Source organism: Dipodomys merriami, unplaced genomic scaffold (genome assembly GCF_024711535.1).
Source record: "Dipodomys merriami isolate MVZ:Mamm:240054 unplaced genomic scaffold, mDipMer1.0.p SCAF_112, whole genome shotgun sequence".
Classification (NCBI taxonomy): domain Eukaryota; kingdom Metazoa; phylum Chordata; class Mammalia; order Rodentia; family Heteromyidae; genus Dipodomys; species Dipodomys merriami.
This window is the reverse complement of record NW_027202405.1, coordinates 436,557-453,062: the sequence shown is the minus strand read 5'-3', so window position 1 is coordinate 453,062 and position 16,506 is coordinate 436,557. Positions and strand designations below refer to the sequence as shown.

General features: G+C 37.6%; 1 protein-coding gene across 3 annotated transcripts in view; it reads left to right on the top strand.

Moving 5' to 3' along the window:
• The first annotated feature begins 136 nt into the window (after window positions 1-136).
• Gopc (golgi associated PDZ and coiled-coil motif containing) overlaps window positions 137-16,506 on the top strand; it is a 38,132-nt gene continuing 21,762 nt past the window's right edge. Inside the window, exons 1-3 of one of the 3 annotated variants that reach the window (XM_070015316.1) lie at window positions 137-559; window positions 14,662-14,826; window positions 16,404-16,427. In XM_070015316.1, the coding sequence (XP_069871417.1) occupies window positions 272-559; window positions 14,662-14,826; window positions 16,404-16,427 (477 nt within the window). In that variant the 5' untranslated portion in view covers window positions 137-271. The remainder of the gene's footprint in view (window positions 560-14,661; window positions 14,827-16,403; window positions 16,428-16,506) is intronic. The other 2 variants (XM_070015317.1, XM_070015315.1) reach the window with 2 other exon arrangements.

Here is a 16,506-nt window from a genome sequence, read left to right as displayed (position 1 = left end):
GCCCGGTTCGTCACTCCGCATGCGCGGGGGGGCGGGGCGGGAGGTGGGGCCGGCCGGGTCTTCCGTCTGCTGTCGCCGTCACCGTCACCGCATCCTGCCGGCTCCCGCCACTCTGGGGCCGCCGTGCCGGCGTTAGCCGCGCGAGGGGAGGGAGGGGATAGTCGGGGCGTGTGTGTGCGCGCGCAGGGGGTCCCCGCAGCGCCAGCAGTTCCCTTCGCGCCGGCTGGGCGGCGAGGGTCCGCAGCAGTCGGGGGAGGCCCTGGACGGCGCCATGTCTGCGGGCGGCCCCTGCCCAGCAGGAGCCGGAGGGGGCCCCGGAGGCGCCTCCTGTGCGGTGGGGGTCTCCCCCGGCGGGGTGTCCATGTTCCGGTGGCTGGAGGTGCTGGAGAAGGAGTTCGACAAGGCCTTCGTGGACGTGGATCTGCTCCTGGGGGAGATCGATCCGGACCAGGCGGACATCACTTACGAGGGGCGACAGAAGATGACCAGCCTGAGCTCCTGCTTCGCGCAGCTCTGCCACAAAGCTCAGACGGTGTCCCAGATCAACCACAAGCTAGAGGTGAGCCTGGGGCGGGGGGTGGGGGGAGGCCTGGCCGCGGAGGCCGCCAGCCCCGCACGGCCCGCGGGCGTTAGAGCCCACCGAAAGCTCCCGGGAAACGACCCTAGAGAGCTGACCACCTAGGCACCTGGCCTTCTACTGGGATGGAAGAGTGCGACTGCGGGGAAGGAAAGGAAAGAGGTGAGGTTTGTAGAGAAAAAGGGTGTAGACCTGCGTGTGGTCTCCGAGGTGCTGTCATCCATCCACCTTCCTAGAATGTCACCTGGGAGGGAACGGGAGTTACCTTGTACGTGTTGTGTTAACCAACCAAAGACAGATTTTTCTGTCCGGAGAATACCTCGGCCCGCCTCTTGACGTGTGAGTTTTGCAGATCTACTCTGGCAGCGATAAACCACACTGGTATATTTTCAGAGGGATGCCATCCCGATGACATTCGTCTTAACGACCCAAAGTAACATCCGTGGCCCAGCAGTCATGCCTGGACGGTTTAGGGGAATCTCATCAGAGCTCTTGGGAAAACTGAGTGGAATGTATACCAAAATGTGGTTGTCTTTGTTTACATACACAATTGGCTCTTCAGTTACAAGCCTATCTCTCCTGAGCTCGCTGGCACTCAAGTATCTTCTAACATTGAGGTTTTTGTGCTTGTACTTCACGGTATTTCCCAAGGTCTGACTTTATATGTGAAAGTATTTAAAGAAGGGTCATTTGCTCTAGCGGTGGGAGTATGATGGGGGGGATTGTATCTTTCACGTTATATGGAAAATAAACTTAAGGCATTATGACTATTTAGAATTCATGATAGATTTACAATAATACATAAAGAGCAACTTCTAACCATGCAATTTAAAATAAGAATAAGTATTTCATTTTAATTAGGATATTAGCTTTCCTAAGAAAGCACCATTGCTACTATTTGTAGTAATTGAGAATGCCTATTGTATCCCAACTAATATATATGTCAAGCACTGTTTTTGTTTAGTGGTCAGCATTCCTTCTCCCCTGTAGCCATTAAAAATGTGATATATGAGGTCTGGGAGTCTGGCTTTGTGATATAGTGCTTTCCTAGCATGCATGAAGCGCTGGCTTTGATTCCTCAGTACCACATAAACAGAAAGCCCAAAGTGGTGCTGTGGCTCAAGTGGTAGAGTGCTAGCCTTGAGCAAAAGAAGCTCAGAGGCAGTGCTCAGGCCCCAAATTCAAGCCCTGAAACTGGCAAAAGAAAAAAAAGGTGATATAATTAATCTTTGGTTGTATACATTGACAAATCCAGGATTTTGTGACTGTTCTCCATTGAGAGATCTCTTGATTTTTCTCATCTTTTTTGAAAAGATTGGAATGAAAGTGCTGATATGAAGGCAGTCACTTAATGTAGGTAAATTAAAATGTCTCAGTTTCTTGATTAGTGGTCATTTCTAGAAGATAGCTGATTTTCCAGTTATTAAAATTTCAGTGGATGGTATTGAGGACAGTGTTTTTCAGCTTTAAAGAACAAAGATTAAGAGTAGAAATTTCCTATCATTGACAGGTTTAAATATCTACCAAAGATAAATTGCTTTTTTAAACTGGTTCTGGGGCTTGAACTCGGCCTGTGCGCTGTCCCTGAGCTCCTTGCTCAAGGCTAGTACGCTACCTCCTGAGCCACAGCTCCACTTCCTACTTATTCTGTGATTAATTGGAGATAAGAGTCTTGGAGCCTTCATTTGACTTTTTCTTTTTCTTTTTCTTTTTTTTTTTGGTACTGGGGATCGAACCCAGGACGTTGCACTTGCTAGGCAAGAGCTTTGCCACTGAGCTACATCCCAGCCCTGGAGCCTTCATTTGAATGGTGATCCGCAGATCTCATCCTCTCCTGAGTATAATCCATCAATACTCTTCGATAAATGACTTTTTTAAAATGAAAAGATTGCTCTGTGTGTGTGTGTGTGTGTGTGTGTGTGTGTGTCCTGGGCCTGAACTCTGGGCCTGGTGCTGTCCCTGAGCTTTGCTCAAGGCTAGTGCTCTACCACTTGAGCCACAGCTCTACTTCCGGCTTTCTCTGTGATTAATTGAAGAGCTTTCCTCCTGGGCTTGCTTTGAACTGTGATTCTCAGACTTCAGCCTTCTGAGGATAGGTTTGCAGGTGTGAGCCACTGGGGCTCAGCCCAAATTCATTTTTTAAATAACCTAAGAGCTAAACAGTAATGATTTTGATGTCAGATTTAAAAAAATGTAATTTCAAAGAAATTAGATCATTCTGTGAGTAGGAAATGAAACTCATTTTTTTCCATTCTTAAATATTTTAGATGACTATTCATCTAAATAATAGACTGCACATGTAATAAATTATACATGTTCTTATTTTCAGAACTTATAATTGTATGCTCTGACTCCATGTCCTGGCTTTGGAACTACATTATTTCTCAAAATAAGAATTGGCCAATATATCACAATGTGAGCAATTTTTTTTTAATAGATCTTAGAAAATGGTGAAGGGAGAGATAAATATTTGAATATTTTTTGGTTTGGTTTGGTTTCTGTGTATTTTCAGCTTCAGTTTATTCATCTGTACTTGGTGTTAATATTTACACATACAATATCTTCTGTAGTTTTTTTGCAAATTCTTTATTGTGATTAAGATTACATAATTTTACAAATTTCACAAACACATTCTAACTTTCATGGGGTAAATTGTCTGTTTTGGACTATAAAGTTTATGAGTTCTTTGAGCTTTGACAATACAATTATTTCTTCCACATTGGGTGATATGTACATTCCTTTCCTTTTGCATAGTGTCAGTTGTTCCCTCTTTCCCACTCGTTCCCTTCCTCCCTCCATCACTGCCATTGAGTTGCTTAGTTCGTTTTGATCAATGTCCAGTTGATGGGTCCCACTGTTGTATGTTTTTCCCTGATTCCCTCTAGTTCTGTGTCTTCCTCCTAGTTTCCCTCCGGTGAACACATATATACCATATATATGATCAGCAGCATGGGGTTAATTAGTATGATTCGACCAGATAGATGAGTGGAGGTCCTTTGTTTCTCAAGTTTTGTTAACTTTGTCTTATCACCTTCTGTTTTGGATTTAACATCCACTTACCAGGGAGACCATGTGCCATTTGTCCCTTTACTCTTGGCTTACTTCACTCAACATGATTTCTTCTAGTTTCATCCATTTCCCTCCCTGCAAATGCCATTATTTTGTCCTTTCTAATGGATGCATAATATTCCATTGTATATAGATACCACTATTTCTTCTGTAGTTTTTTGTTTGTTTTTAATTGGTTGAAGGGCTTGAACTCAAGGCCTGGGTTATTGGAGATCTTATTGGAGATAAGAATCTCTTAGATTTTCCTGCCTAGGCTGGCTTTGAACCACAATCCTCTGATCTCAACCTCCTGAATAGCTAGGATTACAGGTGTGAGCCACCAGTGCCCAGCCTTGTAGTTTTGACAGATCAGTATATTGCTGTGGAAAGGCTAATTATCAGCAGTGTCTTTCAAAGTAGACTGGTGGGTATACCATCTGCAGAATTTCAGATGTTGTTCCATAAACTGTTATCAGTCTTATGAGGTCTTGTAAATCTAAAGGAGATCTCTATATTTTTTTAGTCACTTTTATTTCTTAGTAAGTATATGAATTAGTTCTACTGTTTTAGTTATTTGGACATAAAGAAATAATAGTTCAGTCTGCTTATGGTTTGTATAACAAATGTATACACCAAGTTATGTGGTTTTAGAAATAGTTAATTTCAATTATATTGTATCTAAGTCAGTCTTTGAATCCTTCCAGATTGCCATTTACCAGTCCTTGTGGTTTTAGGTAAGACTACACTACATCTAATCTAATAGGAAGACACTGACTGCCAAAAAAAAGTGTTACATTTTTAATTAAATATAACATCTATGTGACTTTTTTGCCACAAATTATATTTGGGAAGAGACATGTATTATATAAAGTGCTGAGGATGGCAGTAAATATCAGAATATTCTCAAGTGGTAAAGTAGCACTCCTTCAAATCCCATCTCTATTTTAAATGTCCCACCCACTGTGTGAGCCACTGGGTATTTGCTGAGTCACAGGCACTGATTAGGATAGCAGTAGTAGCAAATACTAGTGATAGCTATCGTTGTGTTAGAGTAGAACAAAAATTGTGAATACTTAGAGAAACTCACTTCTCTGTCTTGAAATATTCAGCACATTTACTCCTTCTTTAAAATAACAGCCGAACAATACACTTTTAGTCACCTTCCCACCACAGTTGCTAAATTTTAATATTGAAGTGATATACCGTTTGTAGACATCAGTTCAGAAACTTAGCTTTGATCAACAACCACATTGACAATATACTGGTGATAAATTTACTCCTGTCATTTTTTTCTTTTTAAAAATTGTTATTATAAGGGCAGTGTACAGAGGGATTATGGTTACATAAATCAGGTAAAAAGTACATTTCTTTTTGGACAGTGTTACCTCTTCCCTTGCTTTCTGTCATGTTTTTAAGTAAGCTACTTGTTACCTTGAAGTTGAGTTTGTTTTGATTTATGTATGAATTAAACACTAGTTATGTGCCAGAAGTTATACTGGATACTTGGGATAAGATGGTAAGCAAAAAAGTTTGTAGTTATTGCTGTTAATTATGGAGCTCAGATTAATTTTGGAGATTGGATTATGGAGCTTGTCACCCAGCAGAAATTGTTTTTGGGGGGGGGGAGGAATGGCTTAAGCAAGAAATTAAAACATTGATAGTTGGGGGTAACTAGTAATGAGACCCAATTCTGCATTGTCAAGAAAGGAACACTACCTGAGAAAATTACCAGTGACCTAAGACATAAGGGATGAGTAGGAAGTATTTAGGCTAAAAGAACTAAGAATATCATTCCTACATTGCAGTAGGACTAGGAAATGGGTAGTGCCAGTGATAAGCAACAACATAGTTCATTTGAAGATCTGAAATAGATAAATGCTTTGAAAGCAGAAGGTTAAATAAAAAGTAAGATGTGAGATAAGATTGAAGTGGTAAATAGGGTCTGAATTTGCTTGGTTGTATAGGCTATAAATGTATTCATGGCTTTACATAACAATGAAAAGTGTTTTTAACCAGTTAATAACCTCCACTGTGAGATTAGAATAGGTCATTCAAGCTGTGTGTAGAGAAAGTTTGGGGAAATGACAAGAATGGATATAAGAAATCATTTGGGAGATTCATATTACACATGTAAGGTATAATGTGGAATAAGAGAGTGGAAGTAGAGGAAGTATTTAACATAAGAAGCTGTGAGAGGAAAATAGCAACAAAATTTTGTGGATTGGAATGGAGGGATAAGGAATCTTGAGATAACTCCTTGAGGTCAGTCTTGCATAGCTAGTATCTGGATAGAAGATGGATATTAGATATTGGTGGCAATAATGGTATATTAGTAAGATTCTAAGTGAAGACAAGAAACAAAGTACAAGTAGAAGGAGAGCCTTACATTGAAAGGTTAACTTAGAGGGAAGTGAGAGCTAATGTGATCAGTAGATTTCTTTTTCTGTAAAATAGGAGCCCAGGTCAATTGATAAAAAGTGGTGAGAGGAAGGACCTAGAAAATTGAAGCTATAATAGAAGAGTAGGAAGTTGTCACTCATAAGTAGAATTGTCAGGCAATGTTGAGGACCTACTTGGAGTTAACAGGAAAGTCCCTGAGACACTTCCTTAAATTAACCACCAAAAGCCTGAAGTAGAGCTGTGTCTACAAATGGAGCTGTGGTAAAGCACTAGTTTGAGCAAAAAAGCTCAAGGACAGAGACCAGGCCCTGAGTTCAAGCCCCAGGACTGCCATGCAAGGAATAGTAAGAAGATCATAATAGAATGAAGTGGACTCTAAGTCCAATGTAAATATCCACATAAGAGACAGGAAATGGTACATAGACACTGACAAGGCTGTGTATGAATGAAAACAGAAGACTAGACTGAACGCACCTACAAGTCAGAGAGCATGCCTTGTATTACCAGCAACCAACAAAAGCAAGGGAAAATCTGTGGTATAGATCTCTAAGGTCTCCAGAGGAGCTATCCTTCCTAACATCCTAAAGTTCTGAACTCAGAGCATAAGCTTATTTTAAGCCACCAAATTTGCAGTGATGTGTTATGATAGCCTTAGGAAACTAGAAGCCTTTTTTTTTTTTTGTATATCATAAGGGATCTCTACAATAGTCCCCATCATTCTTTGCATCCTTATTAGAAGTGTACTTTTATCTCTTTCCAGTAGACAGTGAACTTCTTAAGAGTAGGTCCATGTCTTATTCATTGTTTTTTTTTTCTCCAGATTCTAGTGTGTAGTTTACACTCATGTACCTAAAAAGCTATGCTATTCACTGAAATAAGGAATCCAAGAGAAGGAGTTTGGTGAGAAAGATAATGAGATAGATTTAGTATTTAGTGTACAACTAAGATTGTCATTCTCTTTGGCATATTCCTAACAATTTATTTTTTCTTTACTCCCTCCAATACATCTTTTTGTTCCTTTATCATTCTAAAATGAGTCATTTTAGTGGTTCATATCTAAAAAGACAAATTTGATTCTCTTACTGTTTTTATACTTCTCATACTTTCTGTACTGATGATAAGTACTGATTTATCTGTCCTTATCTTTTGTCATTCCTTCTTAACTGCTTTTTCCTCAATGAAACTGATCTGTTTGCAGTTCTTCAGTAGGCCTTGATTTTTCTTGATGCCCCTACTTTGGCACAGGTTTTCATGTATTTTCTTTATTTCTACAGTATCAAACACGTACTCATGATAAGACATACTATCTCTGAAGGCTCTCCTCACTAATTCCTCTGTTCTATAGTTAGTCTGTCCTATTACCTGTGGACTCAGCTATAATGGGTAGTTGCCACATCTCTTCGCCTGAAGAATGTAAGCTCTGGGCTGGGAAGGTGGCTCAGTGGTAGAGCGCTTGCCTTGCATGCATGAGGCCCTGGGTTCGATTCCCCAGCACCACATAAGCAAAAAGAAAAAAAAAGCCGGACATGACGCTGTGGCTCAAGTGGTAGAGCGCTAGCCCTGAGCTGAAGAGCTGAGGGATAGCCAGGCCCAGAGTTCAGGTCCCATGACCGGACCCAAAAAAAAAAAAAAAAAAAAAGTAAGCTCTTAGAAGATGAAGTCTATGTCTTAGGAAAATAATCTGAACTGTCAAATGCATTATGAAAGCTAATTTGGGGGGAAGCTAACCCATTTTAGTTTTTAGATGTTTTCTCTTCTGTCATGTTCTCCAGCCACAATGAATATCAAATAATTCTTTTTGAGTATGAATATCAGGATGCCTTGTATGTAAGTTACAGAATTAGTCTGGCTCCTTTTTAAATGTGAAAATTTGGATCTTACACATGAAATGTCAAAGGTTCTGATATCTTACATCGTTATCTCATTTGCCAGGGGTTTTCTTATCTTAAACTTTTCTCTGTATTAGCAGATCTCCTTCACCATCATCTTTCTGACATCCCTCTTGTACTTTTTGAATTGTATCACAGATACATCTGTAATAGAGTTCAGCACACTTTGCATTGTAATGAAAAGTACATTTTGTGTATCTCTTCATAATAGAGAGTCAACTTTGTAAGGGATGTCTCTTACCCATGTCTTGTTCCCAGGTCCTAGTACACACAATAAATGTTTATCTACATTGATTAACTGATTAAAATACCCTGAGTGTTTTGCCATGAGTCTTCAAAGATTATCACCAATTATTGTGTAGTATAAACTTCATGAGAGCTGAGTTGTTTTTTTTTTTGCCTCTGTATCAATGGTATCTGATCCGACATAGTTCCCATCATAGTATTGAATGGAGAAATCTGCAGATTCAGTTACTCTCCTGGTATATCATGTATAATACAATTGGTGAGTTAATATTCCATAGTTTTCCATTTTAAGAAAAAGTTGAGAGTCATAGTGGTACATGTATCTTGTAATCTCAGCACTTGAGAGGCAGATGTAGGAAGAGTTTAAGTTCAAAACCAGGTTAGTTTACACAGTCAGTTCAAGGCTAGCCTGAGCTGTTTTGAGACTGTCTCAAAAACCTAATTGCATAGTATGTTTGAGGTCCTGAGTTCTATCTGGAATACTGCATAAACAAAGCAAAACTAAGGGCTGAATTAATTAAAACATGAATAAATTAATTACTCAGTAGCAGCAATATAGCACAGTGGCAGAGCCTTTTCCTGTGTAATATATTCAACTCTGAAAAGAGAAAAGAAAATAAAAAGTTGAAAATGTGACTTAAAACATGATCATAGAAAGATATTGAATGTGGGTTTAATGTTTTTGTGACATTTTCTAAAATAATTGGATAAATTGATTCTTCTTTTCACCCCACTCCCAAGTCTATTTCTTTGACATTAAAATGGCAATGTTTTATATTGTTTGAACTTTCCAGATTTAGAGCTAAGTAGTGTAGCTTTGGGGGATATATCTTGGCTTTATCTATTAGCCTCCAGCTCAAATCTCCCAATTTCGGTTTATGTTGTCTCTCATACACAGGTGCCTTTTAAAAAAACATAAATGTGATAGTGTCATTTTGCTTTAAATTCCTCAACTGAAATTTTCAAAAAAATTAAACTCCTTACTATGACTGACAAATTGGCTATTCATCTAGTGATATACCTTACCATTCTTCTTACTTTCTATTATCCAATTACATGAGCTTTCTTCCAAAAGCTCTAAGATAAGATTCTCAAATTTTTTTGTTCCAGGATCCCTTAACACTCATAAAACTTGGGGACGGATCCCCAGAGACCTTTGTCTTTATGGATTATATGTGGTATATTATGGTTATTACTGTTCCAGACATTAAAACTGAGAAACCCTTAAATATTATGTTAAACATCACGTGTATATGTATATGTACAATACATTTCAAAGCAAAAGGTGTAGAAGCAGTTTTAGGTAATATGTGGATTTTTATTGCCAGCTTTCTGTGCTATATTTTTATTACGGTTAAATTGTGAATTAGTGTCAGCTATGTTCTTTGTGATTCCCAGTTTGGAGAGTGTGTGCTTTCGTTTCCTTGTGTGTTTGTACCTGTTTACTTATCTGGGTGTGTTCATACCACGTTCCAGTACTTGTCAATGTGAACATGAAGAGGGTGCAGAGTTTAGAATCCTTCACTTAGAGGTTGGGTCATTTCTGAGCTCATGGACTGCTTCCACACTGTCTTTCCTATTATTATCAACATTATAAAGGATAGCAGGAAGTCTGACTTCTAATCCACACAATTTGTAGTTTAGGGCAATCGCACTATATTCTCGCTGGCCTCAGTTCCTACATGTTCAAAGTAAAGAAGTCTTTGGATTCTTATATTGGCCTAAAGTTTGTATGTTACACAAGTAAATGGATCCAGTCTCATTTTTTGTAAGTTTTGAAAGTTGATAGGTATAGATGAGAATATTTGATACTTAATAAGTAGTATAGAGATGTAGATTTTGATCTATACTTTCATCTTAAACTGTATTTTCAAGCAAATGGCCTGCAGACAATCATTTTTTTACTTTAGTTTGACCCTACCACAAAACATAAGGTTTTTAAGGGAGTGCTTTGGCAAAATAATTAGTATCTCTTTTTTTTTTCTTTTTGGTCAGTCATGGAGCTTGAACTCAAGACCTGGACACTGTCCCTGAGCTCTTTTGCTCAAGGCTAGTGCTCTCCCACTTTAAATCATAGCTCCACTTCCGGTTTTTGAGTGGTTAATGGGAGATAAGAATCTCACTAGGGCTTTTCTGCTGGGGCTGGCTTTGAAATTGTGATCCTTAGATCTCAGCCTCCTGAGTTACTAGGAGTACAGACATGAGCCCCTGGCACCTGGCTTGGGTTTGTTTTTTGTTGTTGTTAACTCTGTGTGTGTGTGTGTGTGTGTGTGTGTGTGTGTGTGTGTGTGTGTGTGTGTGTGTGTGTGTGTGTGTGTGTGTGTGTGTGTGTGTGTGTGTGTGTGTGTGTGTGTGTGTGTGTGTGTGTGTGTGTGTGTGTATTCTCTTTTGGTACTGTGGATCAAACCTGGCTTGGGTTTGTTTTTTGTTGTTGTTAACTGTGTGTGTGTGTGTGTGTGTGTGTGTGTGTGTGTGTGTGTGTGTGTGTGTGTGTGTGTGTGTGTGTGTGTGTGTGTGTGTGTGTGTGTGTGTGTATTCTCTTTTGGTACTGTGGATCAAACCCAGGAACTTGTACTTGCTAGGCAAGCACTTTACCACTGAGCCATAAAACAGTTTAGGAATAAAAATCTTGTTTATCTTTGGAAAGAAAAGAAGTGCAGCTGCTGTGTGTTTTTAGATTATATAGGCAGAGGTTTAGATTTGAACACAGTGGAATAATAATAGGAAACAATAAAATAATTTGATTTTGGTGTAGTTTGATTTCTAGTAGTTAAGAAATATATAAGGATAGGGGCTGGGAAGGTGGCTCAGTGGTAGAGCGCTTGCCTTGCATGCCTAAGGCCCTGGGTTCAATTCCTCAGCACCACATAAGCAAAAAGAAAAAACCCGGAAGTGGCGCTGTGGCTCAAGTTCTGGAGTGCTAGCCTTGAGCTGAAGAGCTGAGGGACAGCACCCAGGCCCAGAGTTCAGGCCCCATGACCGCTCCCCCCCAAAAAAAAGAAATATATAAGGATAAAATAATTACATTAAAAAGAATTGTCTTGTGGAAAGGTTTGAGGTTTTTGAGTCTATATGATGAGAAATACAATAGTATTAACTGTTAAGTGATGATGATCCTCTAATGTTATTTAGGTCAAGTGTCCCTATTTCACATTCCATTACTGGTAATGCTTCATGTTTCCTTTGTGCAGCATAGCATAATATTTTAAAATTTAACTTGTGATTAATGTATAATAATTATACTTATAAATTTATGAATACAATATGGTTTCATACATGTGTACATTTTATAATCAAATCAGGATAATTAGCAGTCTATAACTCTAAATGTTAATCACTTCTTTATAATTAAACATCATTCTTCTATCTACCTTGAAATATATACTGTCATTCATGTTAATCATCCTATTGTATAAAAGAACCTACTATATAACAGAACAACAGAATATACTTCCAATCTAACTATAACTGAACCAACCTATTGACCAGTCTCTCCCCGTCTATGGTACCAGTTTGTCTGTCTCTGCTAACCCCCGATATACTCTACTTCTGTTGAAAGGACTTTTTTAGATGCCACATATGAGTGGGATTATGTAGTAATTTGTCTTTCTATGTCTGTTTGTTTCAGGTACTGTCCTCAAGCTTTATCCCTGTTGCTTCACACATCATTCTTTTCTGCAGTTGAGTCATATTCCATTGTGTGTCTGTGTGGGTGTGTATGCCACACTTTCATCTTTTCATCCATTGATGGACATCTAGGTTGATTCCTTAACCTGGCTATTGAGAATAATGCTGCAATAAACGTGTGCAGATATTGCCTTACATCCTGATTTATCTCCTTTGGAATTGTTGCTAATTCTGTTTTTGTGTTTTGAAGCAATATCAGTTTATTTTTCTGTAAGTCAGATTCCTATTTTCCTCCTGCACCCTTTCAAACATTTTGGCGGTGTTGAAATTTTAAGGTAGAAGGTTGAAAAATCAGTTGTTCCTTTTAACTTTCTGGTTAAAAAAGACAATGAGGTGAAAAATGCTCTGACTTTTTATTTTTTAATGTTCAAACTAGTTTCAAGTCTTATTAACTTGTATAATCTTTTAAATCCTGACCTCCAGTTCCAAGTTGAGGTGTATAATAAAAATTAGAGATAACGTGTGGAATGTGTACAGCCACCATATGGTAGGTAGATGCTTGCTTTGTGGTAGTATGAATATTGTCAATAAGTTAAACATATGTATTGTGACTATCAAAACAATTTTTTCCTTATTGCTGCCTGGTCAATATTACTTCTGCTGTCCTATCTAGGAGTCAGTGAAATTGGATTCCAGTGCTATTTTGCCACTAAACAACTGGGTAGTCTTAGAAAATAAACAGCCTTGATGGGTCTTAGTTTCATTTATCTGAATGCTAATTGTCATTATCATAGCCTTTATGACCTCTAAAATCTTTTTGGTTGTAAAATTCTATAATTTCTAAAATTCTGTGATATTCATACTGAAAGCAAATCATAATATTCTAAAATGACTGAAATTCTGTATTTCAAAGAAATTTGTTAAATAATATGTAGAAATTTCTCATTTTGACATAAAATTTATTAGTGACTAATTTTTCTTAGCTAAAATGCTTAGATCTTAGGTAAGAAAAGAGTTAAATATTGCTAAATTAGAGTAAATTTGAAACACTTAATCTTGCTCCAGCAAATAAAATGGACTAGATTCTCACGCCTGTATCTTTTCAAAGAATCTTTTTATGTGCTTTATATGAGGAGTTGCCTCGGGAGCAGTTGTTGCGCAGACTGTTTTCACAAGACCTGTGCACTTCCCTGGCTTTCTGCCACTTGAGCCATACCTCCACCTCTGCATTTTTATTTGTTAACTGGAAATGAGAGTCTCTCAAATTTGTCTTTCGGTGCTTGATCTTCAGAGCTCAGCCTTCTGTAGCTAGTTGTTGTTGTTGTTGTTTTAAAGAGATCATTTACTCAAGCTGAAATTCTTTCTTTTTTTGGGGGGGTTCCAGTCATGGGACCTGAACTCTGGGCCTGGGCGCTGTCCCTCAGCTCTTCAACTCAAGGCCACTTCCGGGTTTTTTCTTTTTGCTTATGTGCTGCTGAGGAATCGAACCCAGGGCCTCATGCATGCAAGGCAAGCGCACCACTGAGCCACCTTCCCAGCCCCTTCTGTAGCTAGTATTATAGGTATGAACTGCTGTCACCTTACCTGTTCTTTTTTTTTTGTATCCCCCAAAAGCAGTAATGACGAATTCATGCAAAACAATAATTGTATGAAAGTCATGAGTATTATCCCTCCTTTACAATTGAGAAATCTTGAATGGCTATAAAGTATTGTAAGTCTCGGGGCTAGTGTTAGATAATTCATTTCAACTTAACAGATTCTTATTGAGCATCCATTATATTCTAGGCACTTAGTACAGGTGGGATATAGAGGTATATTCTAATCTTTTGCTCCTTGAACTCAGAGAAATTGCCTAATGTGCTAGTAGCTCTCTGCCACTTACTTTTCTAGACTTCTTCCATCTCTAGATTTTTTTTTTACTGTTTCTTTTTATCCCTGTTTTTGTTTTCCTTACAAGGCCTTCTAAACTTTTGTGTGTGTGTGTGTAAGTCTTTTCCTTACTGGCTTCCTTTACCATAGAATTTCTTATGACTGGCTTACCTCCCAATATATACAGTTGTTTGCTATACTTTTGTTTGGTCACATGCAGATTTGTCACTCTAGTTGACAAGAAAGCTTCTCAAGGGCATATGTGTCATGAATAACATCATTGACAGTTTCTTTTGGTCATGCCAGCATAGTTCTTGGCCTTTACTTCCTAGATCTTTGATCTCTTGCCCATTTGAGAAGACCAAACACAAAGAGCACTTCTAATGCACAAGGGTAAAACTAAAACAATATATTATTGGTTGTGCAAAAATGAAAAACTTCTAACTGAAAAGTTCATGGTCTTGATGAGTTGTTCTGCTATGGTGTAATTAAAAACTCACAATCGAATTCTTAGGCTTCTTGTCTCAGTAGCTGGTTCCTTAATACTTAAAATAATTTTACTAGATAGTGAGTAGGCTGACAGGTTAATTGTTTCTGAGCTGAAGAAGGAACCTTAGTTACTGGCCTTTCCTCTAATATATGATTAATGTTAGTAGATCACCATCATATACTATCTGTGCAGGATGACAAATCATCCCATACTTGTATATTTTCATAAGTTTTGAAGGTACAGGTGAAACAGTGAAAAGACTACTTCTTAAAGTAAGTAAAATAAACAGAAGGAACATCCTGGATTATTAGACAGTATTGTCTGTAGAATTCTCAACTTCTTGCCACTCAGTATCTCATTACTTTCCCGGGAGGTTAGGTGGGTATCTTGATCAGTTAATGATCTTCTAGTGTTCATATATTTATTTCAAGGATATGTTCCGTCAATCCTGAATAGCAATTATTGCAATAAAAATAAAAATTAAGCATTCTTAATATTCTCTATTTCTTTATAAGGCACAGTTGGTGGATCTGAGATCTGAACTGACAGAGACCCAGGCAGAGAAAGTTGTACTGGAGAAAGAAGTACATGATCAACTTTTACAATTGCACTCTATTCAGCTCCAGCTTCATGCTAAAACTGGTCAGAGTGTTGACTCTGGTACTATAAAGGCAAAGTTGGTAAGTAGTTTGAAGAGTGGTAGGTACTCAACAAGTATTGTAGAGGATATATAAAACAATTTTTAATGATACTTTTATTATCAAATGTTAAATATATTCACTGGGGAAATATTAGAAAGTACAGGAAATGTAGTTTGTGATCATAGGTTCACAGTATCAGAAGCAGGAGATTATCAGTGGTAATATTAATAATTACCTGATGGTTTGAATTTTATTCTGTTTAAAAATATATACATACATATATACACATTAAATATATTTAGGATATTCATGATTATAACAAAAGTAACTTTTTGTTCTTCTGTGTCAGTTAGGATCAAATTCAGCTTCATATAACAGAAATCGCAAGTAACATTGGGATTTGAATAGTATTCATTTTTGCATAGTACTTACTTTTCTCCCCAAAGAATCCCAAGGTAGGCATTCAGGAACTGATACAGCACCTCCATAGGGACCATGCATCCAGGTTCCTTATTTTATTGTTCTCTGCCATATTTAACCCATCTGCAGAATTTCTTCATGACTGGGTTCCAGGCAGAAAGGGAATTATCTAAGGGAAGGGTAAAAAGATTCATTAAGTTAATTAATTCTCAGCTGTGTTAGCCTTCTTAAATAATTTTTCATGGAATTCCCAATAATTTCTGCCAGCATCTCATTGCCTACCCTACCCCCATGTCAGCATCCTACTTGATCACATGGCCACCTCCAATAACATTAGATTTCTTTTAATAGGAAAGGGAGGAAAATGGAATGAAACAAGTTTCATTTGCTCTTCATAGATTATAAGCATTTTCCCTACCACTGAACACTTAAAAATGTCTGTATATTGTGAGTTTACCATGTGATTAATATAGTTTTAATAGAAAAGAAATTTAGGTCTCATTTCAGTCTAACCTCATCTGTATTAAGCATGTTTATTTATTGATTATATACATGGGTATTGAATATATATGTGTATTGAGCATATATATGCCCGTATATGTGTATTGAACATACGTAATGTACCAGATATTTTTAATAATTCAGAGAATTTAATAAGACAGAGCTTGGGAGAGGTACAATGTGAAGTAGTGTTGATGGTGTGATGAGAGTTAATATTTTTTAAGTTACTTATTTTCAATTAATTTTGTTTGATGTCTAGTACAGATGTATTAGAATTGATTTACATGAGTATCTTTTCCTAAAGTTCTTTCAAATTCTGAAGGTATATGAATCTAAGTAATGTCATGTAATTAATAAAAGTCATACTATTTCTTTGAGATATTTGATATTAACATTAAGAAAACAATCTACATTTTCACTTAATAATTTAACCTCAGGTTTTATTGTTACAAGTTGTTGGTATTGTAAAGGAAAGAATACTGAAACAGTTTTGATAACTAGTTTTGATTTTAAAATGTTTTAATCCACTACTATAAAATAGTCATTGTTAATAGATTTGTAAATATATTTGTTCTAGTGAACCTTACCCAAGTGGCATTCACTTCCGGTAATTTTTCTTATAAAGATTATACCACTAGATAAATTTATTTGTTTGATGGTTTTCTAATTATAAAACTTTTTTCTTGTATCTTAAGTCTGTCCCCTCTGTGGAGGATCTGGTAAGTATGGTGTCATTTGTGTTTTGCTTTAATATGTCATGCTGAAGTGTTTTATTTGCATATTACATGTTGTCACTAC